This window comes from Linderina pennispora (assembly GCF_002104995.1).
Source record: "Linderina pennispora strain ATCC 12442 chromosome Unknown DL89scaffold_16, whole genome shotgun sequence".
NCBI classification, from domain to species: Eukaryota; Fungi; Kickxellomycota; class Kickxellomycetes; order Kickxellales; family Kickxellaceae; genus Linderina; species Linderina pennispora.
The window spans coordinates 19,322-43,130 of NW_024468264.1; the positions used below are offsets into that span (position 1 = coordinate 19,322).

Here is a 23,809-nt window from a genome sequence, read left to right on the forward strand (position 1 = left end):
AAACCAGGCTATTCTTCGTTCCTGCTTCGCGCCTATTTTGCTTTGATACTCATGACCGCTCCTACCGCAGCCGAATTGACAAAACAGTTCCAGGGCATCAGGCTTGACTCGGCTGCCCTGAGCGAAGCGCAGTCGATCTGCCAGACCTTCGGCCAGTCTGCAAGCGAGCTCTTCTTCCGGTGGCAGTCAGTCGTTCTCAACACGTATAACGGCGACACAAGCATCCAGCCCACACGCGAGCGCCTTCTAGAGCTACGGCACACAATGCAACGCGACCACGACCGCAGGGCTGCGACACAGCGGCACAGTGCTGCGGGCTCGCCGGCGACTCCCGGGAACCGGATCTCGCGCAACAGAAACCGCACTGCGCACTACGACATGAGCTCGGTTGGTGGACTCATGCAGGACATGGTCAATGGGAGCCAGCGCAGCGTGATGACAACACCGCAAAGCACGAAGCGAGTGGGGCTTTTGAGGGGGAACGGGTCGACGGCGAAGCGCCCTGGCGTGTTTTCGCCCATGTCGCCGGGTATTGAAGCGTCGCCGATGGCTGCTCGGTTCCGCGACCGCACGAATGCTGGCGAGAGCGTCAATATAGTCAATCCTGAGCTGCCGGTGCTGAAGATGGATGCAATTGCGAACAAGCAGTTGAACATCGAGGCTATCGAGCCAGATAGCGCCAAGACGACAGCAGATTATGATAGCGATCTGGACGAAGGAGGCGAAGAAGAGGACCAGAAGCTGTCAAAGCAGCGGATGCGGTACATGTTTGAGAAACCCGGGACGCGTTCTGACGTGCTTAACCGGCGCATCGAGCGCATGGCCAGTGCTGTCAAGAAAGACTACAAGATCGATGCCCTTGCAAACCCGACGTACGCGCATCAGGACCTGGTTACCTCTGTCGGTCGCATCGTTGGATTCAACCCTGATGACCCTGCTGCCAGCGCCCACTTGGCCAACGATACGGTTTACCTGGAGACCTCCCGTCGACTCGGAAACGGCCGCCGGGTGCAGCTCGATGTTAGCTCAGCTGCGTCGTTCTCGCTGTTCCCTGGCCAAATAGTTGCTGCTGAGGGAAAGAACCTTGATGGCTCGGCCTTTGCTGTGTCGCAGTTCCACCCTCTGCCGCTGCAATCGCATCTGAGTGTTGACAGGCGCGAACCAGGTATTTCGCCCTTTACCGCGATTGTCGCGTCAGGCCCATTCACCCTCTCTGACAACTTTGACTACGAACCCTTAGCAGTCCTGATTGACTGTATCGTGAAAGACCCGCCCAGCGCAGTGTTCTTGCTTGGTCCCTTTGTCAGCGAAGCTCACCCGTTAATCAAGGGCGGTATGGTGGATATGCTTCCCGAGCAGATATTCGCGTCTCAAATTGTCCCGCTGCTAAAAACACTGCGTGATGGCCTACCCGCTGAAACCGCTGTGTTCTTGGCACCGTCTCCCGACGAAATGTGCCACCCGTTTGCCTCGTATCCGCAGCCGCCACTTAACCGCGACATGATGGCACGCCTTGGCGTCCCATCTGGAATCCAGTTCCTCGACAACCCTGCGCAGCTCACAATCAACGGTGTGTCCATCGCAGTGGCCAACACTGAGACCCTAGCGTTCTTTAATTCGTCGGAAGTCTCACGCATGCCCGATCTCATTGAGCGCTTGCCGCGTATGGCGTGGCATATGGTGTCCCAGCGCCATTTCTTCCCGCTGACACCCGGCACCAAAGAACTATGCCGGGATCTTGGCATCCCATGATGTCAAGTTGCATATGCATGTGATGCCGGATATCTTCATCACGCCGTCCAAGCTGCGGCACTTTGCCCATCTCCACAAGAATGTTGTGCTGGTGAATCCTGGGTACTCGACGTTGGGGCAGGGCGGGGGCACATATGCCAAGATTTATGTCCACGATAAGGCGGTAGCGGCGGCACATATGGCTCAGGCGGACAGCCTGATGGGAAACAATGCCGATGAGGTTTTCCCTGCACACTGCATCCGCGCTGAGATTGTCCGCTTGTAGCCAGCATTCCCCCAAACATACTTTTGGAATTTTGAATAACAGAAAAGGTAAAGACATTGCGGTACTGCTCCCCTAATGCCATCTTGGCAGACCCAGCAGGATTGATTGGCGCGCTTGGTCCAGGTTGGGAGCACGGATATCCATATCTGCTTACCTGAAAACGGCCAACAGTTGGGGAAACGCGGGCTGAATACTACAGCTGCAGATGATGCTTGAACGGGCACACCGCCTGTATCCGGGCGATTGTCCTGCGTCTGTGCATTCCCATGCCCAACATCCTTGGATGGGCGACGGGCAGTGCAATCAGGATGTCTAGAATAGTAGTTGCAAGTAATCTGCCCACATCGTTTCTTTGCAAAAAGAGTGAATATGGCCGACATATGTGCATGATCGAGCAGTCTATTTTTAGCAATAATACCCGCGATTTACATTATGTGGCTTTTGGGGGAGAGGGCAAGATGTGCAAGGGAAACCCCGGTTACAGCCTTACAACAAGAGGGGGCCAAGGTCGGGCGACCAGTCACGCACCCAATCGGCTCATGGCCACTCCTTCTGAAGATAAGGGCATATACGACAACAATTGCAGCCCAAGAAATGTCGCAACAGTTGAGCTGAACCTCACATTGGCTAAAAATAGATAAGTATTGTCCTGCGTCAAACAATCTACGGGGGTGCCATCAATATGGCTCTATTCAGTTGGCTTGGCAGCCATTCCCAGAAGCCCGATTGTGCGCAGGGCCATATTCCTATATTTAGATAAACTCTCTTGCTGAAAGAGGGCTGAGCTATGGCGGTGCAGCGGCACCCAATGTTTTGCACATCTCTCCACTTCCGGACAACAATGGCCAATGTGCAATTGATCGGAAGAATGGGCGAGAAAAAGGAAGGCTTGGCAGTGTTTACAGTTTCTGAATAATGCCCTTGGCAGCCGACTGACCGCATTTGGTCAGTGTTGTGCCAAGGAGAAAAGCGAAAATGATCGGATTGTGCGGCCGGCTCACTTTGGCAGACAAGGAAAAAGGAGTTGTGCTCATATTTCAGTGGCCTGTTGACGTAATTCTGCCCTTGAGTGGCTTTTGCCGTGTAATGACCCTTAGGGCAATCGCTCTAGAGATACGTCTGACATGCAAAGTGAGGTCATTGGGAAAACCTTAATCAGCCGGAGCCTTGGCAGCTCGGACAAGAGAGCGGGTGTTAAAAAACGTGTAACAAAAATAGCTTTTGCCCCATGTACAACGGGAGATACGGACGACGATGCCCATAGGCTGCATGCACAATTTCTCAACATCTGCGGCCACAAAGGATGTGTCTGTGAGAACTCCTCTGCTGCGATACGGGAGCAAAGGTGTAGTTTGGGAAAAGGTGCTTGGACAATCCCCCATGTATGGCTGCAGCCTTGTGCATCCACAGACGGAAAAGATGGGGGCGGGCAAAAAGCGGGTAGGGAACGAGGACCAATTCCCCAATTGTTTGTCGCTTGAACAATTGCCCGAGGCAGCGAGATACTATTCCATCCTTTTCTCTTATCCCAAGATTCGCGTGCGGCCTATTTTTAGTTTTATACGCCCGATCACCTACAGTCACGGGCTGGGCGCGAGGGAAATGAAGTATAAAAGACCGATCAAGTGCCTGAACCAGTCATTTTTTGGTCAGAGCACATTCAACATCGGAGTTCCATTTGGCATCCTATCTTTTATCCTCAGCATTGCAAAGGCACCCTCACATCAGCACACTTCTTACCAAGCACAATCTTGCTGCATTCGCATCCACTTTCCCAAGCACGCCCACACCGTCATTTATCACGTCACCACATCTGCAATGTCTCGGTTCAACTCGCGCTCACGCTTCTCGCATGCCCTGCTTGCCTGCCAAATGACAATATGGAAATGCAGCGTCTGCGGTGCGTGCTTTGATAGCGAGCCCGAGGTGCAGGAGCACTTTGCCGCCGAACACCTGTTTGCGCCCCTGGACGAATTCATGTAAAGGATTCTTTGACAAGGCTCCTTCCTGCAATCACCCCTCTGCATACCGTCACGATTCCGTGGTTTTCTATTTCTTCACGCATCACCTGTATTATCTTTATCCCCTCACTTTTTCTGGCACGGTGCGAGCGGCGCATGGCTGACCAGACGCCACATCTCTGGCGCCACGCACGGCTTCTCTGAGCCAGGCCTGTTGAGCCTATATCTGTTATCCTTTTATATTTTTATCCTCACCTCATTCCACCTCATGCAGCTGTATACTTATCTTTTGACGACTCTTCTTCTGCATCCACAAAGCAATAAACGTCACAACAGTATTTCAGTGTTTGAGAATTTTTTTACAGCTTCAGCAGAACTTCCACCGGTTGTTACAGTTGGTGCACGTAACGAACGTGGTCATCGGCTCATCCGCACTCCGCGTCTGCATCTGGTAGTATGTGCATTTGCGGCTCTTGCAGCGACCACACCGGAACTGGTCAGTCTCTGCCTCGGTCTGGCCTGCACCCTGTGCCTTGAATAGGTTTTCCTCCTTGATTTCTCCATCTGCTCCTTCAGATCGTCTGACGCCATCTCCTCCTTGGACATCGAGCACAGCCGCTCGGGCGTAAATGTTACCGTCGACCACACGCATGCGCAGGGCTGGATTCTTCTTATCCTTCAGGTTCAGGACCAGCGACCTGATGCGCGCCTTGTAGTTGGGTGTCGCGCCGCTCTCCTTTGCATACTCTATCCGCTCAATGGCCGCTGCACGCTTAGCAATCAACTCTCCGTCGGCATTACTGTCGACCGCCATGGCATTATACAGCATTTCAGGCGCACTTGTCACGCACGCTGTCGCCGCTCGACGGGATAGTGATGCCATCGCTCGCAACTGTGCGCGCACCGGCCGTGCTCGATGCCCGCCGCATTGCGGGCGGAGGCTGCTCCGCACTGGCCCCGCTGTTCGCTGCTGTGCCATTTGCTGAGCCATTGGCCGAGCCATTGGTTGAGCCATTGGCCGAGTTCTTGGCCTAGCTTCTCGGTCTTTTGGGCACTGCCTGTGCGCGCCACAGGCGTCTGCGATCCTGAATTCGATCCGGGAGCCAGACACAGAGCCGCCCTTTGCATTTGCTGCCATAACGTCCTTCTTCCATTTGTGCACCAGTCTCTTGGCCTGGGTCGCAATCTCCGCGTCCTCGTTGTTTCTCAGCTTGCCGACAGCCTGGCCAATCACCGTGGTCTAGATCAAGCAAAAAGGAGACGGGCTGCATTAGAAACACAGTCGGTACTTGTACACATGCCGTTGATTCGATGTCGACAGCAGGCCGCCTTCTGCGCATGCAATGCTATGAACTTACCCTCAGCAGCTTCTCATCGACGCGGATACTGTACAGCTGAGTCAGTACCTCTTGAATGGCCTACGTACACACCACAGCAGGCATGCAGTACATCGTCAGTATGAGGATTGCAGTGCCCCGGACTCTACGTCCAGCGTATTATGAAATTGCGTGTAAATGTGCGGAGACTCCCTTACCGTCTTCTTACCGCTGTCGTGTGCTTCGGTCAGCGCCTTGCGCAACCTCTGGAGCTCCTCTTGCTTATGTGCTACGTCCGACATGTATGCAATATGCGCTAAGCGTGTTTGGCAGCCAAAGAAAACGAGTTCAAATTGGGATTTATAAAGAAAGGGCGCGAAACCTGGAGAATAGGTAAACGAAAGAACAAAAAGCAAAAAAACTTTTGGAGCTCAACACGCGCCGAAAAAATTGTTTCAGCTAGAACGCTGAGTGCGAAAAAAAAAATACTACTGGATGAGGGGAGCCGGCTCGGGATTGTCCAGCCTACTGCTTCTTCTTGAAATCGGCGTAGAACCGGAGCATTTCAGGTGTGATGCGCTTCTTGAATCCACGCAGGCACTTGTCAAAGTGCTTCATCTCGACACAGTCGGCATCCACATTCTCTGTCATCGCCTCCATGGCAGCCTCCTGGCACAGTGAGACCATCTCGGCGCCCGAAAATCCGTCGGTTCGTCCCAGCCAGCACCTCCGCATTGACATCATCTGCGCAGGCAATCTTTTTGAACTGCAGCTTCAGAATCTCGGCTCGCGTCGCCTGGTCTGGTGGACCGACATAGATAAGTCGGTCGATGCGGTCTGGTCTCAAAATGCCAGCGTCGATGACGTCTGGGCGGTTGGTTGCCGCTACCACAGTGACGTTGACCAGTGGCTCGATGCCATCAAGCTCGGTCAATAGTTGCGACAAGACGCGGTCAGCAACCGACGTGCCGTCTCCTGACGATCCGCGCTTGACTGTCAGTGCGTCGATTTCATCAAAGAAAACAATCGACGGCGCGGCAGCCCGTGCCTTGCGGAACACCTCGCGCACAGGCCTTCTCAGACTCGCCGACCCACTTGCTGAACAATTCGGGTCCGCGGACTGCAATAAAATTGAGACCAGCCTCGGTCGCCAGTGCCTTGGCAGTCAGTGTCTTGCTGCAGCCAGGAGGACCATAAAGAAGAACACCCTTGGGCGGGCGGATTCCCATGCGCTGGAATGCCTCTGGGTGCTTCAGCGGCCACTCCACCGACTCCTTCAGCAGCTGCTTTGTCTCTTCCTGTCCGCCAATATCGCTCCACTTGACATTGGGGATCTCTAGCGTCACCTCGCGCATGGTGCTGGGCTTGATTAGCCGTGACGCAGCGACAACATCATCGTTGGCAACTTCAAGGGATTCTGTAGTGGATGCCGGATCTGAAGACGTGTGTCGCTTGATGGCAATTGATGGCTGCTTCGCGTACAAGCGCCTCAATGTCAGCTCCCACGAACCCATGTGTGCTAGCCGCCAGAGACTCCACCTGCTCCTCTGTCAGAGAATTGGGTGTCTTGCCAAGCTTCTTGAGGAGAATATGCAGCCGTGCTTCAGGACTGGGAATGGGCACTTCGATCTCGCGGTCGAATCGGCCTGGTCTGCGCAGCGCCGAGTCAACGGCATTTGGCCGGTTTGTTGCACCAATGACCACCAGCCGATCATTGACACGATCCGATACACCGTCCATCAAGGTCAGCAAAGTCGCCACCACCCGCTTGCTTGCCTCTCCCTCGCTGTCGCCGCGCTTAGGACATAGTGCATCGATTTCGTCAATGAAAATAATGCTGGGACTCTGTTTACGCGCTTCATCAAAGATCTCACGTAGCCGCGCCTCGGTCTCGCCGTAGTACTTGTTTGTTATCTCCGCGCCGTTGATGACGTGCACAAACGCCTGTGTCTCGCCGGCCACTGCGCGTGCGATCAGCGTTTTGCCTGTGCCTGGCGGCCCAAAAAGAAGAACCCCGCGGGGTGGCTGCAGCCCGTACTCGGCAAATATCTCGGGTTCCTGCAGCGATGTCTCAACTACTGGCCGCACCTCAGCCACCTCCTTATCGAGCCCGCCAATTGCATCGTATGTCACGGACTGTGCTTCCCTGTTGGTGCTCTCAGACTCTTTGACTACAATGACGCGAGTTTTGTCGCGCGACACAATGGCCGGATCGCCTGCTGAAAGCATGCTGCCTGACTCAGCTTCGATGCCGATAATACGAATCCGGCGATTCTGTCCATTGACCATGATATCAACTAGCTGGTCTGGCGTAATGCACCCCACGTCAACGAGCACCTCCTTTGCATAAATCTTTGTAAACTCATCTGACGACATCGGTGTAGCGAATTGAACCCTCACTGTCTTTGCCTCCGTTGGCTGATCACCAATCTTTTCTACCAGCAACCGAGCTCCGACTTGCGCTTGGCAGTTTATCATGGCCACGCTCGACAGCTGAACCTCGTCAACTTCGCCCAGAAACGACGGCCACGCCATTCCATATGTAACTGGGCCTTTTCCATTCGAATCGGCCAGCTGGATCCGAACTATATCGCCGGCAACATACGCGCTCTCCTGCATTTTATCGATGCTGATCAGCACCCTCTTGTTGTGTCGCGGTCCGATCCGACTCCTTTTTCTTCCTCAAAACAGCCTTTAACTCCATTATAACAGTATGTTCACGGCAAAAAGGAGAGCGAGTATAATATGCTTGGGTAGCGACGATTCGCACCATCAATTTTTGTGTATATCGGCTGGTGTAAATAAAACTATAATGGGCAGTGACTGCAGATGCAAGTTGACTCCATACCATGTGCGATAGATCTGTGTTTGGTACCAGTAGGATAGATACATTCACCTCAGTATGACCATAGGGGTATATTGAAAACCTGCTGTCAATAAACTCATCATAGAATGAAAGTACAGTGAAAGACCCTTGCTGCATCTAAACCCCTGCTCTAGACATGTTTAGGACACGGCTCCAAATTAAATTAATCGCTAACCTCAACATACTTTGCAAAGCTACGCTTGGAAAACAGCTGCTGAGCCGAAACTACAGGAGCGGTAGCCGGACTCTGCATCCCTCTGTGCTCGTGGCTGAAATGGCTGTTGAGCGTGACCCTGTTATCACTAAGATACCCGCATACCGTGCATTTTAGCACCTTGGTGACAGGCAACGAAGGGATCCTCGATATTGCCTTCCCCTTGCAAGATCCAAGCCATGTCTTGGCTGACTCTGTGCTACACACCCTGTATGGATATGATTTGAGGTACCTTACTGCAGCATCGATATCGCTGTTGGACTGGAATCTTTTGACGTAACGACTTGGCGCTGGCAATGCACTTGTAAAAATGAGAAGCGGGCTTACGATTGATAATAGCACGCTCGCACATGCAGCAAACAAGCAAACCATGTGGTGAGTGCAGGAATAGCCCGACGTTCCCCAGGGGACTCCTTTCGTTCGACTCCTATATGTGCAGAATTCACTATTAGTATTAAGATACGCACAGCATTAGGTAGCGTAAATTGTATGTAGATAATGTGGGGAAATATACCTGAATGATGGACTCTGTCGCAGGTAAGATAGCCGGTAAACCGCTGGTGTTACTGCTAGATGTAGTCGTTTCACTACCATCACTCTGGCCTTCGGTGTGACTCGGAGATTGACTCTGTGTCGGGCTCAGACCTGAAGGCTGTGTGTTGCATGGGGTACTGACACTACTCCTAACAATTGCGTATGCCTCGGTGATGCAGTCGCTACAGGTCTGTGTGTGCTGCCTAGACTCTATACCAACAGCAGGCATTTTTCCGCACCGGCAAATAATGTGGTCATCGCTAGTTCTTACAAAAGACAATACCACATCATTGTAGTATATCGTTTGGTACATATCATCGTGCGTGTGGCTATGCCGATGTAGCTTCTTTCTGACATCGAGCACGTCTTTGCATATTCCATACAAACGGCGGTGTTCTGGAGCAGAGTTGTGGCGCCGCATAATTTTTCTACGCAGCTCCTCTAGGCAGAGGTGCACCATTGGCACAGTCTGAGTAAGTGCGCTTCATCAAAGCCATCATGATACTGTCACTAGTGATGCTGGGAAAAAAAAGAAAGCAGTCTATAACAAAAGTGAAAGGTACGATAATGTTTGAGATGAAATAGGAATCTAAGACACGGTGCCACCTTGGGTGTTGACCTACCATTTATAATCTCAGAGCGAAAGGAGCCAATTGCCGCCTAAGTCTAGGTATTACCAAAGACTTGACTACAATGTGGCAAAGAGGTGTGGAGTATTGGACCTTGCTCATTGAGCAGCCGTTGGTGAGCATGCTCGTTCTGCAATGATACAAACACCACTCTTTTATAAAGCAGCCTTGAATAAATCAATTTATGCCATGAATATCCGAAAATGCCGATCTCAAGGTTGGCAAAGAAATGGATACGATTCATGAACAATAAACAGGTCACAAAAGGGTTTCTACCTTCGGATACTGGTCTGTTCCATGTACTGCATACCAAAAGGGAAGAGATATAAAGAGCTCAAAATCTTATTCTGTAATGGAGCTGTACGGAATTGCAGCAAAGAATTCTTGCACCGCTGCAATCTACACATGTACAATGAATCTATCTCTCGAAAGGGAAAAGTATCATGAGCAAACATCTTGAATAATATCCGGACCATTAGTACGTGTTACTGACATGATACATCTAGCATTTTATTGGAAAGGTTGCTGTATGATCGTATGGCTGACAACATAATCGGTGTTGCAGAGAAAGTGAATTTGTTGACATCCGGAGTCGGGAATCTCCCTACGCCGCCATGGGCAAAGCTGGAACGCACACATAAAAGTTCGCACAGACTATCAGGTCTCTCCCCTCAGTCATATTTTTGAAAGGTTATGCTTCCATAGACCCGATAACCACCCACCCCTTAAGTAAACAAACCCAACCGATAAGAACAGAACGTACCAGCCACCTTCATCGACATGGTAATACTGAGTATTATGCTCGTTTGTGGTTATGAAGCTTACGGATTTCAACACAATTCAATATGCTACTGCTGGCCAGCTAAAGCACGGAGCTCGCTCAGCCGCTCTAGCTGTTCGTCCGTGACCATGTGGTCGCGACTGAGCTCGGATAGCTTGGTGCCAGGCACGACATTATACTGTTCAAAGTCGGTGACACCCGATTCGCGCAGCACCAGCTCATCAAGACAGAAGTTGCCAGTAAACTGTCGCGAGTCCTGGGTCACAATCCAATACGCAGCGTCGGCCATGATGGCGGGCTTGCGTGGGCGCTCCTGGAACTCGGCGTTACCGCACTCTGCCAGACCATCGGTATCGATGGTCGAGAAGGGCCACAGGGTGTTGGAGGCAATGCCAAACACGCGCTGTTCTGCCGACAGACCGAATGCCATCAGGCCCATAGTGAACTTGGAGGTCGAGTACGCCAGGTTGCGGCAGAACCAGCGCTCATCCAGCTGCGGCTTCGGGCACATCGTGATGATATGTCCGTTGTCACTCTTCTGCAAATGGGGCAGCGCGTACTTGACGACCTGGAATGTGCCGCGGGTGTTGATGCGGGTCATCATGTCGTACTCATCCATGGTAATGTCTGTCGTCTTCTTGAGGACCAGGATGGTAGCGTTGTTGACCAAGAATATCGATGCCACCAAAATCCTGGACTGCCAGGTCAACAGCGCTCTTGACTTGCTCCTCGTCCTGGATATCGCACTTTGATGGCTAGGGGACGGCCGCCGGCGCTGGCAATCTCAGAAACAATAGGGCTCTCGCTTGAGGCGTTGCGTGCTATGACGACAACATTGGCGTTGTCCCGAGCACACCTTAGCGCTATGGCACGGCCAATGCCGCGGGTTCCGCCGGTGATGAAGACGGTCTTTCCAGTAAGAGGTGCCATGAAGTATCGAGTGGTGTGACAGAGGAAGAAGCAGAAAAGAGCAGGGAAGAGAAAAGGATTGAGCTCCTGAAAATATCCTGCAGCCAGAAACAATCCTGCCCGCTTTTATAGCCCAGGTTCCCCTGCTGTCCAGCATCTTTCTGCTAGTGGCTGGATCAGGGGCCAGTGGCAGGCTATGGCACCAGCTATGACATCGTCAAGGGTCGATCTCCTCAAACACAACTCTCATTTAGTCATTTGCCGTGAGAATCGAAGCGCTTAGAGTACCATGGCTAGAAAATAGAGGAATGTGAAACTAGAAATTACTTAGAGCTTGGCGCCCTGCTTCTTGCGCAGTGCATCGAGCTCCTGGAGCTGCTTTGCGTCCAGGAAGAAGTCAGGCGACAGGTCCTCGAGCTTGGTGCCCGGGGTGTTGTTGTACTGCTCGAAGTCAGTGACGCCGTGCTTGCGCAGCAGCAGCTCGTCGAGGCAGAAAGTTGCCCGAGAACTCGCGCGAGCTCTTGGTCAGAATAATGTGGGCCGCATCGGACATGATCTCGACCTTGCGCGACTTGCGGTCGTTGATTCCGTCAGCCGCGATCTTTAGCGCAGCGGTCTCCACCATGGTCAGCGGCCACAGGCCGTTGACCGCGATACCGTACTGGCGGAACTCGCCGGACATACCGAGCACACACAGCGACATGTTATACTTGGCGATTGAGTACGCAGGGAACGGCGCAAACCACTTCTCCTCTAGCGACAGCGGCGGGCACAGGTTCAGGATATGCGGGTTCTCGGATTTCTTCAGGTACGGCAGCGCCAGCTTTGACACGAGCCAGGTTCCGCGGCCGTTGATGCTGTGCATCAGGTCGTAGCGCTTGACGTCGGTCTTCTCGGTCGGCGTCAGACTGATCGCCGACGCGTTGTTGACCACAATGTCGATCTTGCCGAACGCCTGCAACGGTCTTCTCCAGGGCCGCCTGCACCTGCTTCTCGTCACGGATGTCGCACTGAATCGGGAGCGCCTTGCCGCCAGCAGCCTCGATCTCCTTGGCGGCCGAGTAGATGGTGCCAGGCAGCTTCGGGTTCGGGTCGGCGGTCTTGGCGGCAATGGCGACACAAGCACCGTCCTGGGCAGCACGGATGGCGATGGCCTTGCCAATGCCACGGGAGGCGCCGGTGATGAAGAGGACCTTTCCTGCAAGCGACATTATTCGAGCTTTGGAATGGATGGAGAAGAGGAAGAAAAAGGCTGAGGATAAGAAGTGGTGGCTGTATTGATGAACAGGTTGAATTTGTCGGGCAGACAGCTGCTGGTGCTTTTATAGCCAACAACGAGGCGGGGGCGTGCGGGCAGCAATCCTGGGCCTGTGACTTTTTCTCGATATCTCACACGTGAAAGCAACATTAGCAGGATATGAACGCGGCTGGCACTCGTCTGAAAGTTCTATTAATTGGATTTCAGGTTCCTCGCTGCTTTTGGCGACCGTGTCCGTATGCCTGTGCGAGGTGGAGGAACGGGCAGCAGCTACTGACGGCACCTAGGGGCTGATAGAATCGGAGCAGGCTAAACAGTCATGTGCATAGATCTTGGGCCAGCTCCGCAGTTGCATTGGAGGTCGGGTACCCGGCCATGTCGGCGCCGCCAGTATGTCTGGGGTGTGCCGGGTGAATGCAAGTGCGGTGCATTCGATGTAAAAGAATATAGCCTCCAGCAGGCTTCGTGGCACACGGCGGACACAGCGATCGGCTTCTGAAAGTACAGTTCGGAGCCGGCAACCAGGAGTGTTGGACCGAGCCACGAGCTGCTGAGAGCCGAGCCGCATACTGGCAGTCGAGCGCTGGGCACTGTCGTCACAGCCGCTGCATGTTTTTCCGGCTCTGCACAGCATTTCTCGAATTTCAAATACGTTTACACTATTCATAATCTCCTTGACTGCAATGGTTTTAGTGCTAGTGCTCGGCGACATTCACATTCCACAGCGGGCAGCGGACATCCCCACAAAGTTCCGCAAGCTACTGGTAAGCAACAAACTAGCCTCGGACCTGACCCAAGGAGCCGGGAGCGGGATGCTAAGCCGGAGGGGGAAACGAACCACAGCTAACAGCGACCTCTCGCTCTTGAACTATGTCTATTGCTTCTCCTGCAATGTAGGTCCCAGGGAAGATCCAGCAAATAATCTGCACTGGCAACGTCTGCGACCGGGCTACATACGAGTATCTGCGGAGCGTATCGTCGGACCTGCACATTGTGCGCGGCGAGTTCGACGAGGAGTCGTATAATTTCCCCAATACCGAGGTGATAGAGCACGAGGACATCCGGGTGGGCGTGATCCACGGGCACCAGCTGGTGCCGGCAAACGGTGATGTGGATACATTGGCGGCAGTTGCGCGGCAGATGGACGTGGATGTGTTGCTGAGCGGCAATACGCATAGGTTTGAGGCGTATGAGGAGCAGGGCAAGTTCTTTATTAACCCGGGCAGCATCACCGGAGCATTCAGCCCGCAGGAGCCGAGTCCGATTCCGTCGTTCGTGCTGATGGACATTAAGCGCGGACAGGTGGTTACATACGTGTACCAGCTGGTCAACGACGATGTGAGCGTCGACCGGATCGAGTACACAAAGTACGAAGAGTAACAAAAACGGTTATGTAATATGCTGCTCAATACAACAGATATAATCTTGGAGGCGACTTAAAGCTTGGCAGGCGGGGTCCGCTGGCCGCGCAGCAGGTGGATGCGGTCGTGGATCTCCTCGCTGAGAAAGCCGTCCAGCAGCATGTCCTCGTCCTTGGTTCCGGGGGTCAGCGCATACTTGCCCATATCGGTGATGCCGGCCTCGCGCAGGACAATCTCGTCAATGCAGATGTTGCCCGTGAACGATGCGGGCTTCTGCAGGATCTCCAGCGCAGCGTCGGCCATGATCTCGGGCGTGCGGAGGTTCGGCCGGCTCTTTGCGCGGGAGATCATGTTCAGGGCAGCTGTCTCAATGACCGTGTACGGCCACAGGCCGTTGACTGCGATGCCGTACTTGGCGAAGCTCGGCCGAATGGCCCAGCACCAGCATCGACATGTTGTACTTGGCCATTGTGTACGCCGGGTTGGTGCCGAACCACTTCTGCTTGATGTCCAGCGGCGGGCTCAGTGTCAGCACGCGCGGGTTCTTCGACTTTATCAGATGCGGGATCGCTAGCTTGGTCACCAGCCAGGTGCCACGCCCGTTGATGTCGTGCATCAGGTCGTAGCGCTTCGGGTCGGTTTCCAGCGTGCCCTTCAGGAAGATGGCTGAGGCATTGTTGATCACTACGTCCAGGTGGCCAAAGGTCTCAACCGTCCTGTCAATGGCCGCCTTGACCTGGTGCTCGTCGCGGATGTCGCACTGCAGTGGCAGCGCCTTGCCACCGGCCGCCTCGATGGCTTTGGCAGCAGAGTAGATGGTGCCGGGCAGCTTTGGGTTCGGGTCGGCGGTCTTGGCCGCAATGGCGATGCTGGCGCCCTCCTTGGCGAGACGGATGGCGATGGCCTCGCCGATTCCGCGCGAGCCGCCGGTAATGAAAACAACAGTGTTCTTGAGGCTCATGGTCGATTGAAGGGTGTGAGTTGTGGAAGAAGTGGAAAGTAGAGAGGCGAAGAGGCAGGTGCGGTGGGTGAATTTTTATACTTGCTTTTTTTTGTTCGCATGAGGCACGAGGGACGAAGCTCCGGACGCGAGCTGGCCCGCGTCTCCGAATCTGCCGGGGAGGGAGAGATCACCCTCCTTTCCTGGTGAAAGATAGGGCGCGGCATGTGCTGCGAGTGAGGGCTCGGGATTCCTAAGGCAGCAGCTAGAGACGCCTGTCATTGTGCCTGAGAGGGGATGGCGTCATCGCAGTGCTCTTAATCCCAGCCTGCGCTATGAAGCAAGGGGGCACACGCATTTCGGCTCTTCTTTTTAGTGAATTGACCTCCACCAATGACCACCAATTTCACACCCAAGCCCGAGGCGACAAATTCGCTGGTCGTCACCTTCGACCACTACAGCAATACAGCAGCAGACGCCCTGCACGCAAAGCTCTCCGAGTGCGGCACGCTGTGGCATTTCGCCAAGCTACCGTCATTTGCGCGGTGTCTGGCGGTGTTCACGGAGACCGGCAATGCGCAGACAGCAATGCGCACTTTGAACCGCACAGCGGCCCTGGACACAAACCACATGTACATGTATTATTCAATGCACACGTCGTTGCAGCAGGCGCAGGACAATTTTCTACATGTACCCGCGGAGGAGAAGCTGTGGCTGATATCGCCGCCGGGATCGCCGCCGATCGACTGGCGGCAGACGCGGGAGGAGCCGCCGAACAGCAGGCATCTGGAGAGGGGACTAGAGCGGGCGCTGCGGGAGCTGGGGTCGGGTGGGTTTGTGCTGGATCCGCAGGAGGTGGAGGACTATGAGAGTGCAGAGGAGGGGCTGGACGGGTTCAGTCTGGATGGGCCGCGGCAGCAGATCAGCAAGGGCGGAGTAGACGAGGAGAGCGACGAGGAGGAGATTGCAGGGGCGATGCAGCGCAGCCGGATTGATGGGCGGGAGGACCATCTGCCGACGATTTTTATCCAAAACTACGATACGCAGCAGGATGGTGGCAGGCTGCAGAGTAGCATGCTTATTGCGGATCGGCCGCCAACGCCGAGCTGTGTTGGCCGGATGTACCAGCCCACGGCGCGACCGCCAATGTAGGGTGTTTAGAGAGGGTTCAGTAAAAAAAAGGCAGTAGATACAATTTATGTACTCTCAAAAACAGTTGCGGGTACTTAGTCCTCGGGGAGCTCGACCTCGTCGTTGGGCTCCTTGGGCTCCTGGTCCTCGCCCCACTGGATGGCGTTGTCGGCGTGGGACAGGACGTAGGCGACCGAGTCCTCGTCCTTGATGTCGAGCGGGAGGAAGCTGACCATGCTGAACTCATCGATCAGCCTGGCAATGGCCTGGTTGAGGTCGTTGAATTTCTCGCTGGTGGCCTGGTTGGCGTCCTCAGCCAGCAGCAGGGGGTCGGGATCAAAGAATCGGTCCATGTTGTTTTTGACGTCGTCGGAGACAAGGTCCATCTTGGTCATGACGTTGATGTGGGGAATCTCCAGCATGCTCATAGCAGACGTGGCGCTCATGACGCCGGCAAAGTACTTTGCAGTGTCCTCGATGAACTGGCTCTCGAGGCAGTACACACCGACGACCTGGAAGCTCCACTGCTGCAGCAGCTGGGCGATCTGACGCATAATCGGAATGTGCGTGTAGAGCTCGATCTGGCCGGGACAGTCGAGGATCAGATAGTCGTCCTCATAGTCGCCGAGCTGGTCCTCCAGCCAGTCGAGATTCTCCATCAGAAACTCAAAGCAGTAGATCAGGCCGCCGTTCGGGCCATAGCCCAGCTCGTCCATTACGTCCTCCAGGGTGATCAGCTCGCGGATGTCAATTGTGGGCGGGTACTCGAAGCGCTCGGCGGCCGGGTCAAGGTTCACCAGGTGCACGCGGCGCTTGGCGGCCTCGCAGTGCTGCATGATTGTCTGGCAGTAGGTTGACTATGAGGGATGATTTTTTTGCTTAGTAATAAGCAATAGACTCGGGGAGATATCCAGACGGCTGACTCTTACCTTGCCGCTGCCGGCGGGGCCCATGACGAGTTGGCAGTAGCGTCCCCTATGCGAAACGAAAGAGGGCGGTTGTCTGAAACAGTTAGCATCCAAGCAAGGTGCGTTCGTTGTGCATACAGTGACTGCAGTTTCTCGGGCGCATTTACATTTTCCAGAGTCTTGAGTGGCGGCGACGAATTGAAATGCAAGGAGGTTAGAAGTGAAAGGAGAGCGAAGTTAGGAAGGTTGCGCGTGCATGGTGAACAAAAGGCAGCACAAGTGCTGAGCCGATCAATAAAAATTTTTATCGACAGCAGGATTCGTCACCGAGAAGCACAGCCTTGCGACAAAAAGATGTGTTTGTTTTTTTTTTTACTTCGCCTTCACTACTCTACAGTTTTTTGTTTACTAAATTCAGCATTTATTCACTAGGCATGGAGTCGCAGATATTCGAGGTATTGCAAGGCAGTTTGTCGGCCGAGCCCAATACGCGCATGCGTAGCGAATTGGCGCTGAAGCAGCTGGGACTGAGTGTCGAGTTCCCGGTGGCAGCAGCAGCAATAGCCACAACGGAGACAGTGGACGTGGCGATTCGGCAGGCAGCAGTAGTGCAGATTCGTGTGTACGTGGGGCAGCACTGGTCGATTGGCTCGAACAAGTACGAGCCGGGGCCGATTCCCGACCAGGCGGTGAAGCAGCAGGTGCGGCAGCAGGTGTTCGGTCTGCTGTCGAGCAGTTCCCGCAAGATGCGGATGGCAGCGGCAGCGGTAGTGTCGAGCATGGCGCGGTACGACTGGCCAGACGAGTGGCCGCAGCTGTTTGCGCAGCTGGTGGAGCTGCTGCGCAGCGGGGCGCGGGACCAGGCGCACGCAGCAATGTGTGTGTTCAGCGAATGGGTGACACAGGAGATGTCGGAGCAGAACATCGACCAGCTGGGGACATTGCTGCCGGAGCTGCGGCGGCTGTTTGTCGATGGCGGGTATGACATGGAGACGCGGGTGATGGCGGTCGGGGTGTTTGGCGACTGCATTGAGATCATCTCAAACATGGCGTTTACGCAGACCGAGTTTGTGGACAGACACACGCCGCCGATGCTGCAGGAGTGGATGGAGCCGGTGCTGGCGGTGCTACGAGAGGCGGCGTCGGGGGAGAACCTGGCGCTGAAGAGCGAGTGCGTGCGGGCGGTGATCAAAATGTCAGAGGGATTTGGCAAGCACATGGCGGCGTATAATGGCATGGTGCTGGAGGCAGTGTGGGGGCAGCTGCAGGCGCTATGCGAGCCGTTTGCATTGGCGTTCGTGTATGACGAGGGAGAGCGGTCTGAGGCGGCGGCTGCGCAGCTCGCGAGCAGCTCAGGGGACGCGGTTGTGGACGGGTATCTGCTGGGGATGTTCGAGTGGCTGTCGAAGGCAGCAGAGCGCAAGGCCATGCGCAAGTACTTTGTGGAGCAGGGCTCGGCGACCGGGTTCTTTGTGCAGCTGACAGCAGCCTTGATGAGTTATGCGCAGATCACGGGCGAAATGCTGGCGGACTGGGCAGACGATCTGGATCTGTTTGTTGCCGATGAGGACGAGGAAGGGTACCGGTTCAATGTGCGCGTGTCGGTTCAGGAACTGGTGCAGTCGCTGATGTATGCGTTCCCGCGCACCTTGCCGGCGGCGCTGTGGCAGGCGGCTCAGCAGCGGCTCGAGCTGGCGCAGCAGTGGCGGCAGCAGGGCAGTGCCCACTGGTGGCTGGTCAGCGAGGCAGTGCTGTGGACGGTGGGCATGGCGGGCAGCGCGCTGGTGGAGCAGCAGGAGGAGGGCCAGGCAGCAATGGAGCAGATGGATCTGGGCGCATTGTTCGAGACAGCCGTGTGGCCGTTGGCCCGCAGCGCCGAGTTTCCGTTCGGCCAGGGCCGTGCGTTCATTTTCGCGGCAACCTTCGCCAAGGTTCTGCCCACGGGCATCGCAGAGGCGCTTGTGGAAGCCAGCAGCACGGCGGTGGCCGGCGACATGCACGCGGCGGTTCGGCTCAGCGCGGTGCGCGCCATCGGCAACCTGAGCCGGCACCTTTCGGCAGGGCTGGTGCAGCCATACCAGCGCACGATCATCGGCGGGCTGGCAGATCTGATCCCGCAGCTGAGCGAGGACTCGGCGCACATAGCGCTGGATGCACTGCAGGCGACGCTGAAGGTGGATGCGGCGACGACGGCGGAGCTGGAGCCGATGGTCAGCCAGGCGGTGCTGGGGATGTGGCAGCGGTTCCCGGGGGATGTGCTGCTGACCAGCATGGTGATTGACATAGTCGAGGACCTGGCGCGCAACGAGCTGGCGTATGCGGGGTTCTCGCAGCGCGCGCTGCCTATGATCGGTGAGGCGATGGGATCGGGTGAGGGCATGGTGGTGGCGTCGGCGATCGACCTGTTGGCGGGGCTGGTGAAGGGTGGGCCGTCGCCGATGCCCGATGGATACACGGCGACGGTGTTCCCGGCGTTAATGCAGGTTCTAGCGAGCAGCGTCGACAGCGAGGTTCTGCAGAGCGGGCAGGCGTGTCTGAAATACCTTGTGCAGAAGGACGCCGATCGCATAGCGCAGTGGCAGGACGGGTCTGGGGTCTCGGGTGTCGCGCTTATTGTGCGTCTGGTAGCGCGGCTGCTGGCGCCGGATGCGTCTGAATCGGCAGCACTGTTTGTGGGCGACCTGGTGACCAAGCTTGTGCAGAAATGCGGGCTGGGCGGGGCAGCGCTGGCTGAACTGGTGCATGTGGTGACTACTAGGCTGGCGACCGCGCGGACCGCATCGTTTGCAGCATCGCTTCTGCCTCTGTATGCGCAGCTGGTGGTCCACCATGCGGCCGAGGTTGTGGACCTGCTGGCTGGCATGCAGTGCGGGCCGCAGACGGGTCTGCAGGCAGTGCTGGGCATGTGGTGTCGGCACTACAATGACGTGTCGGGGTACTACAGCCGCAAGGTGCAGGCGGCGGCATTGATGCAGCTGTTTGCGTTGCAGGACCCGCGTGTCACTGCGGTGCTGGTGCAGGGCGACCTGGTGCCCAACTCGGTCAATGCCGGGAAAATCGTCACCAGATCGATGGCCCGCTCCAACCCCGACCAGTACACGCAGGTGTCGGCGCCGGCCAAAATCGCCAAGCTGCTGCTGGGCGAGCTGGGCGCGGATCTCGAGGCTGCCTATGCGCGCGTGGGTGTAGCCGGCCTGGATGCTGCTGAGGACGACGACGACGATGAGTGGGACGACGACGAGGATGTGTTGAATGAGCTGGCGCCGGCCGACCAGTACGGCGATCTGTCCGATCTCATCGACGGGGGATTCGACGACGGCGACGACGACGACGACGACCAGGACGTGCGCAACGACCCGATCTACACGCAGGACCTGAACGAAGCCCTGGCCGCCTTCTTCCGTGCCGCCGTCGCCTCCAACCAGGGCGGGTTCCAGGAATCCATCAAGCCAACGCTGACTGCCAGGGAGCTCGCAATGCTGGACAAGATCCTGCCGCACTAGAAACCAATGCCTTTTTAATAGTTGTTGTGGCCAAAGGAGTTTTATTAATCTACTTCAATTCCAGCTGCTTGGGCAGGGGCACCGAGAGTGCTGCCTGGACATTGGCTGTCAGTCGGCGCCGCTCGGCAAACAGCTCGCTGGTCTGCCGCCCGGTCTCCGCCACCCACGTCTCCAATGCCTGCGCATCCCCCAGCACTCTCTGTGCACCGGTACCGGACCGCGGCAGCACACACGCTGGCTGCGCAAACACCTCACTGGCTGGACCCGAGGGAACATTAAGCAAGGCCGCCGCCTGCGCGTCCTCAGCCATCTGCTGGCACGCCTGCGACATTGCTACTAGTTGCGCAGCGAGCAGGGACGGTGGGCCCTGGCCGACCTTGTCCAGGGAGTCAAAGAAGGCTGTGCCGCTGCTCTCCAGCTTGTCGAGCAACTGCAGGAGTGCGCTGGTGCCTTGGTACTGGACGTCGACTGCGGACTGCTGGCCGCCGAAACTCATGGTGACAAGAAAAAGTGAATTATGCGGATCGGGTGGAGCGCCAGCCCCCGCTTACTGGCAATAATGGCCGCACAGGCGCATTATCCAAGAGTATGGAGCATAAATTTGTACCGGTGGTAAAACTATAAAAAGATGTAAAGGAAGAAAAGGGAGCCTACTTGGGCCCCGACGGACCCTTGAAATCCACAGTGGCTGGGGTGGCTAGCTCGCCGCGCACAAACACGCTGTCCACATGCAGGTCGTCAGTCAGCAGCACAATGTCGGCATCGCAGCCAAACGCCAGCGACCCCTTGCGGTCTGCTATGCCCAGCATCAGCGCCGGATGCAGCGTCGCAGCCTCGATGGCCTCGACCACCGAGCACTGCGTGAACTTGTGGAAGTTGCGCACACACTCAATCAGCGTCACAATGCTGCCGGCCAAGGTGCTGGTGCCCTGGATCACCGCCGCACGCGGGCCGTCCTTGACGTCCTCCATGGGCTTGACATCTACTGACATGTTGCCCAGCTTGTACTGCCCGTCCGGCAGCCCCATGGCGCCCATGGCGTCGGTCACCAAAATGGCTCCCGCCGGATGTGCCCGGTAGGCAATCTTGACTGTGTTCGGGTGCACGTGGATGCCGTCGCAGATCAGCCCGTAGAATGTGTTGGGCGCCGATGCCCCAGCCACGCCGTCGGCGTCCAGCGCCTGCTTGTCGGCAGCCCCCAGAAGGCCGATGACGCCCGGGTCGCGGTGGTGGAAATCCGTCATGGCATTGAACAGGTGCGTGATCATGTGCGCCCCGCTCTGGCGCGCCCGCCGCGCCGTCTCGCCCGAGGCCGTCGTGTGGCCCATGCTGATCCCGACATTGCACTCGCGGATCAGCTCCGGAATCGTCTCCAGCACCCCGGGCATTTCGGGTGCCACCTGTGATAGTATGCCACATGTCTGCGCAGGTTCTCCAAACCATAGCACTGGTCAAAGTCCGCCAGCCCAGCGCGGCGCCGCGCGCAGACACGCCAGCTCATGTGCGCCCTTCTTCTTCGGGTTCATGAACGGGCCCTCGATGTGCGCGCCCAGCGACTCGGCGCCATTGACAAGCGAGCCGCGACGTGGCCCCAAATGCGGAATCACTGCATGGTACGTCTCCGGCATCGAGCTGACCGTGGTCGGACAGAACGCCGTGCACCCCTGCAAAAGCACACCGCGGCTCACCACATCCATGCACTGGTCGATGTCTTCCCGGTTAAAGCTAAAGTCGTATCCGAACGCCCCGTTCAGCTGCACGTCTATCAGGCCCGGCGCCACTATCAGGCCCTTGCCGATCAATCCGCACGTCCGCAGCCCCGCAGCCCGTACAGGCTTGTCGGATTGATAATCTTGCCGTCCTGGAACCACACGTCGTCGTATGTCAGCGTGTGGTTGCGCAGCACACGGCAGTTGTGGATTTGGGTGATTATGCCGCCCTGGAGTATCCCCAGCTCCCGCGACCCGCGTGTTGGCGACGATACCGGCGACACCAGCCCTGAGGGCGGGTCCGGCAGAGAGAAGAACCGACGTGCCTCATATGCCTGGCCCTTGTGCGCCTTGTGAGTGCCGTTGGGGAGCACCAGAGCCGGTGCTAGCGACGGCGACGGGAGCTGAGATGCCACCCCGCTGTATCCTGACTTGCCTGCCAGCAGGCTGTCGTCGGTGGCCAGTGGCTGACGAGCTCAGGGAAAGCTTCTCGAGGGACAGAGTGTCGACGTTGACCATGGCTTTGGTTTGTTTAAGTTATTAAGAGCAGTGTGCACTATATATGCAAAAATACTATGTGCAAGTTGTGGCAATAGAGAGGTATGCTAGAATAATATACGCTGAACAAAAATAGAATACCTAAAGACGTGGTAGAGGAGCAGCTGTGAATATTGTTGAATGGAATGCACACCGACTGCCAAATGGTGTGGGGGAAGGTGGCGGTATTTAAAGGAAAGAGGAGAAAACAAGTACTTGGTAATGGCCAACAAGTAGGTGCGGAAAAGGAAAAAAACACTTTGTATATGACTAGTAGGTGGGAAAAGAATTATTCTGTGGCTATCCAATATATGAACAGCTACTCGCTTAGTACTTCGCAGAAGAGCAAAACTATCGTAATCTCGTATTAGTATCTGGCTATTAAACAAGTAAAAGGGCGCGGTCGGTACAAGAAGGACGAAAAATATTGTCCTCTGTCGCTTAGTAATAAAGGTGAGAAAAACACCCGACAAAAATGGCGAAAACAAATGAAAGAAAGAAGGTAGGTTGGCGAAAAGTTTCAGGACGAGCCTAGGTGTGGGTTGCCAGGAGGGGCGGGGCATCCCCTGGGCGTATTTAAGGCTTTTTCGCCTGCCGCGGAATCCCTCCCCTCCCCCCGGCAAATGCTACTTTCCCTCGAGCACAACCGAGGCGCCAGTAGACCCCGGCCCTTTTGTCGGCGATTACCAAGGATGTTTACCTTTTCCTCCCCTCCCTCCCCCTTCTATGCCCGCCTCTCACTCCTCCCGCCCCTCCCATTCACTATGCAGCTGTATTAGAGACCCAGAGACAATGCACAATTAATGACATCTGCTGCCCCTGTGGTCCCTCTTCTACCGAACGATTTTCTCTCCGGCAATTGCCCGAGTACGCCAACTTTCTCCCTCTTTGTGTGTGTGTCTGCCTGTGCCGTACCCGCAGAGCCATGCTGAAAAAGACTGGCTCTCGCTCTTCCCTTGTAGAACAAACCAGTGTCCAGAAAAACAGGGGACAGCAGAGACACATCTGAAGTACCATCACTACTGTACATCCCGGCCCCCTACTTTTGCCCCTGCAACAAACCTGGTCCTGTCGCCGCGGATCTCTGCCCCCGCCGCTCATTCACAAGCCGTGTCCATCGCTATCAGGGCCATAGCTCGTTGATATCAATCACCAGCTAGATCCCTCCTATTGCACAATCTCTGCCCAAAGCCCATGACTTTCTGCCCCTTCGTTCCCAGCGATGCAGCCAGCAG

At 55.8% G+C, this 23,809-nt stretch overlaps 13 protein-coding genes across 13 annotated transcripts; 5 read left to right on the forward strand and 8 right to left on the reverse strand.

Moving 5' to 3' along the window:
* Positions 1 to 12: 12 nt before the first annotated feature.
* Positions 13 to 2,324, forward strand: DL89DRAFT_270190 (DNA polymerase alpha, subunit B). Its single transcript, XM_040888603.1, has 4 exons — positions 13 to 86; positions 123 to 192; positions 229 to 1,680; positions 1,724 to 2,324. The coding sequence occupies exons 1-4, from the start codon at positions 52 to 54 to the stop codon at positions 2,015 to 2,017; spliced, it is 1,851 nt and encodes a 616-aa protein (XP_040740263.1). The 5' UTR covers positions 13 to 51; the 3' UTR covers positions 2,018 to 2,324.
* Positions 2,325 to 3,514: 1,190 nt separating this feature from the next.
* On the forward strand, positions 3,515 to 4,173 carry DL89DRAFT_68030 (uncharacterized protein). Its single transcript, XM_040891974.1, has one exon. It carries the CDS (start codon positions 3,620 to 3,622, stop codon positions 3,998 to 4,000), a length of 381 nt encoding a protein of 126 aa, XP_040740264.1. The 5' UTR covers positions 3,515 to 3,619; the 3' UTR covers positions 4,001 to 4,173.
* A 172-nt stretch (positions 4,174 to 4,345) lies between these two features.
* Positions 4,346 to 5,596, reverse strand: DL89DRAFT_295510 (transcription elongation factor; the record flags this gene model as incomplete). Its single annotated transcript, XM_040890646.1, has 5 exons — positions 4,346 to 4,817; positions 4,846 to 5,003; positions 5,090 to 5,200; positions 5,337 to 5,396; positions 5,513 to 5,596. The coding sequence occupies 5 exons, from the start codon at positions 5,594 to 5,596 to the stop codon at positions 4,346 to 4,348; spliced, it is 885 nt and encodes a 294-aa protein (XP_040740265.1).
* A 223-nt stretch (positions 5,597 to 5,819) lies between these two features.
* On the reverse strand, positions 5,820 to 7,913 carry DL89DRAFT_295511 (AAA-domain-containing protein; the record flags this gene model as incomplete). Its single annotated transcript, XM_040890647.1, has 5 exons — positions 5,820 to 5,981; positions 6,022 to 6,354; positions 6,386 to 6,466; positions 6,500 to 6,766; positions 6,801 to 7,913. The coding sequence occupies 5 exons, from the start codon at positions 7,911 to 7,913 to the stop codon at positions 5,820 to 5,822; spliced, it is 1,956 nt and encodes a 651-aa protein (XP_040740266.1).
* Positions 7,914 to 8,262: 349 nt separating this feature from the next.
* On the reverse strand, positions 8,263 to 9,347 carry DL89DRAFT_270193 (uncharacterized protein; the record flags this gene model as incomplete). The annotated part of the gene is made up of 3 exons (XM_040888604.1): positions 8,263 to 8,627; positions 8,656 to 8,801; positions 8,889 to 9,347. Coding segments are annotated over 3 exons (909 nt in total), but the record flags the coding sequence as incomplete, so codon positions are not given.
* A 1,038-nt stretch (positions 9,348 to 10,385) lies between these two features.
* Positions 10,386 to 11,248, reverse strand: DL89DRAFT_260284 (short chain dehydrogenase family protein; the record flags this gene model as incomplete). Its single annotated transcript, XM_040885767.1, has 2 exons — positions 10,386 to 11,015; positions 11,066 to 11,248. 2 exons carry the CDS (start codon positions 11,246 to 11,248, stop codon positions 10,386 to 10,388), a joined length of 813 nt encoding a protein of 270 aa, XP_040740268.1.
* A 306-nt stretch (positions 11,249 to 11,554) lies between these two features.
* On the reverse strand, positions 11,555 to 12,438 carry DL89DRAFT_295513 (NAD(P)-binding protein; the record flags this gene model as incomplete). Its single annotated transcript, XM_040890648.1, has 3 exons — positions 11,555 to 11,735; positions 11,779 to 12,182; positions 12,214 to 12,438. The coding sequence occupies 3 exons, from the start codon at positions 12,436 to 12,438 to the stop codon at positions 11,555 to 11,557; spliced, it is 810 nt and encodes a 269-aa protein (XP_040740269.1).
* A 730-nt stretch (positions 12,439 to 13,168) lies between these two features.
* DL89DRAFT_295514 (vacuolar protein sorting-associated protein 29-like protein) lies at positions 13,169 to 13,865 on the forward strand (the record flags this gene model as incomplete). Its single annotated transcript, XM_040890649.1, has 2 exons — positions 13,169 to 13,249; positions 13,383 to 13,865. 2 exons carry the CDS (start codon positions 13,169 to 13,171, stop codon positions 13,863 to 13,865), a joined length of 564 nt encoding a protein of 187 aa, XP_040740270.1.
* Positions 13,866 to 13,921: 56 nt separating this feature from the next.
* DL89DRAFT_295515 (short-chain dehydrogenase/reductase SDR) lies at positions 13,922 to 14,807 on the reverse strand (the record flags this gene model as incomplete). Its single annotated transcript, XM_040890650.1, has 2 exons — positions 13,922 to 14,257; positions 14,289 to 14,807. The coding sequence occupies 2 exons, from the start codon at positions 14,805 to 14,807 to the stop codon at positions 13,922 to 13,924; spliced, it is 855 nt and encodes a 284-aa protein (XP_040740271.1).
* A 333-nt stretch (positions 14,808 to 15,140) lies between these two features.
* DL89DRAFT_68103 (uncharacterized protein) lies at positions 15,141 to 15,975 on the forward strand. The gene has a single exon (XM_040891975.1). It carries the CDS (start codon positions 15,180 to 15,182, stop codon positions 15,936 to 15,938), a length of 759 nt encoding a protein of 252 aa, XP_040740272.1. The 5' UTR covers positions 15,141 to 15,179; the 3' UTR covers positions 15,939 to 15,975.
* On the reverse strand, positions 15,965 to 17,067 carry DL89DRAFT_270196 (GPN-loop GTPase 3-like protein). The gene is made up of 3 exons (XM_040888605.1): positions 16,993 to 17,067; positions 16,847 to 16,892; positions 15,965 to 16,774 (listed from the first exon to the last, which is right to left on the reverse strand). Coding segments are annotated over exons 1-3 (810 nt in total). The 5' UTR covers positions 16,995 to 17,067; the 3' UTR covers positions 15,965 to 16,012.
* Positions 17,068 to 17,222: 155 nt separating this feature from the next.
* DL89DRAFT_270198 (ARM repeat-containing protein) lies at positions 17,223 to 20,392 on the forward strand. Its single transcript, XM_040888606.1, has one exon. The coding sequence runs from the start codon at positions 17,260 to 17,262 to the stop codon at positions 20,326 to 20,328; it is 3,069 nt and encodes a 1,022-aa protein (XP_040740274.1). The 5' UTR covers positions 17,223 to 17,259; the 3' UTR covers positions 20,329 to 20,392.
* A 518-nt stretch (positions 20,393 to 20,910) lies between these two features.
* On the reverse strand, positions 20,911 to 22,556 carry DL89DRAFT_279174 (Metallo-dependent hydrolase; the record flags this gene model as incomplete). Its single annotated transcript, XM_040889558.1, has 3 exons — positions 20,911 to 21,775; positions 21,818 to 22,118; positions 22,470 to 22,556. The coding sequence occupies 3 exons, from the start codon at positions 22,554 to 22,556 to the stop codon at positions 20,979 to 20,981; spliced, it is 1,185 nt and encodes a 394-aa protein (XP_040740275.1). The 3' UTR covers positions 20,911 to 20,978.
* Between the last annotated feature and the right edge of the window lie 1,253 nt (positions 22,557 to 23,809).

What these genes read in the sequence shown, in the direction of transcription:
- DL89DRAFT_68030 (XM_040891974.1), top strand. Translation starts at nt 3,620, where the DNA reads ATGAAGTATAAAAGACCGATCAAGTGCCTGAACCAGTCATTTTTTGGT.
- DL89DRAFT_270196 (XM_040888605.1), bottom strand. An exon ending in GCCCCGCCGGCAGCGGCAAG is followed by an intron (nt 16,775 to 16,846) that starts GTAAGAGTCAGC and finishes CATCCCTCATAG; the next exon opens with TCAACCTACTGCCAGACAAT.
- DL89DRAFT_270190 (XM_040888603.1), top strand. Translation starts at nt 52, where the DNA reads ATGACCGCTCCTACCGCAGCCGAATTGACAAAACA. An exon ending in TCTTCCGGTGGCAGTCAGTC is followed by an intron (nt 193 to 228) that starts GTTCTCAACACG and finishes ACAAGCATCCAG; the next exon opens with CCCACACGCGAGCGCCTTCT. An exon ending in CGCGTATGGCGTGGCATATG is followed by an intron (nt 1,681 to 1,723) that starts GTGTCCCAGCGC and finishes CCGGCACCAAAG; the next exon opens with AACTATGCCGGGATCTTGGC.
- DL89DRAFT_68103 (XM_040891975.1), top strand. Translation starts at nt 15,180, where the DNA reads ATGACCACCAATTTCACACCCAAGCCCGAGGCGACAAATTCGCTGGTC.
- DL89DRAFT_270198 (XM_040888606.1), top strand. Translation starts at nt 17,260, where the DNA reads ATGGAGTCGCAGATATTCGAGGTATTGCAAGGCAGTTTGTCGGCCGAG.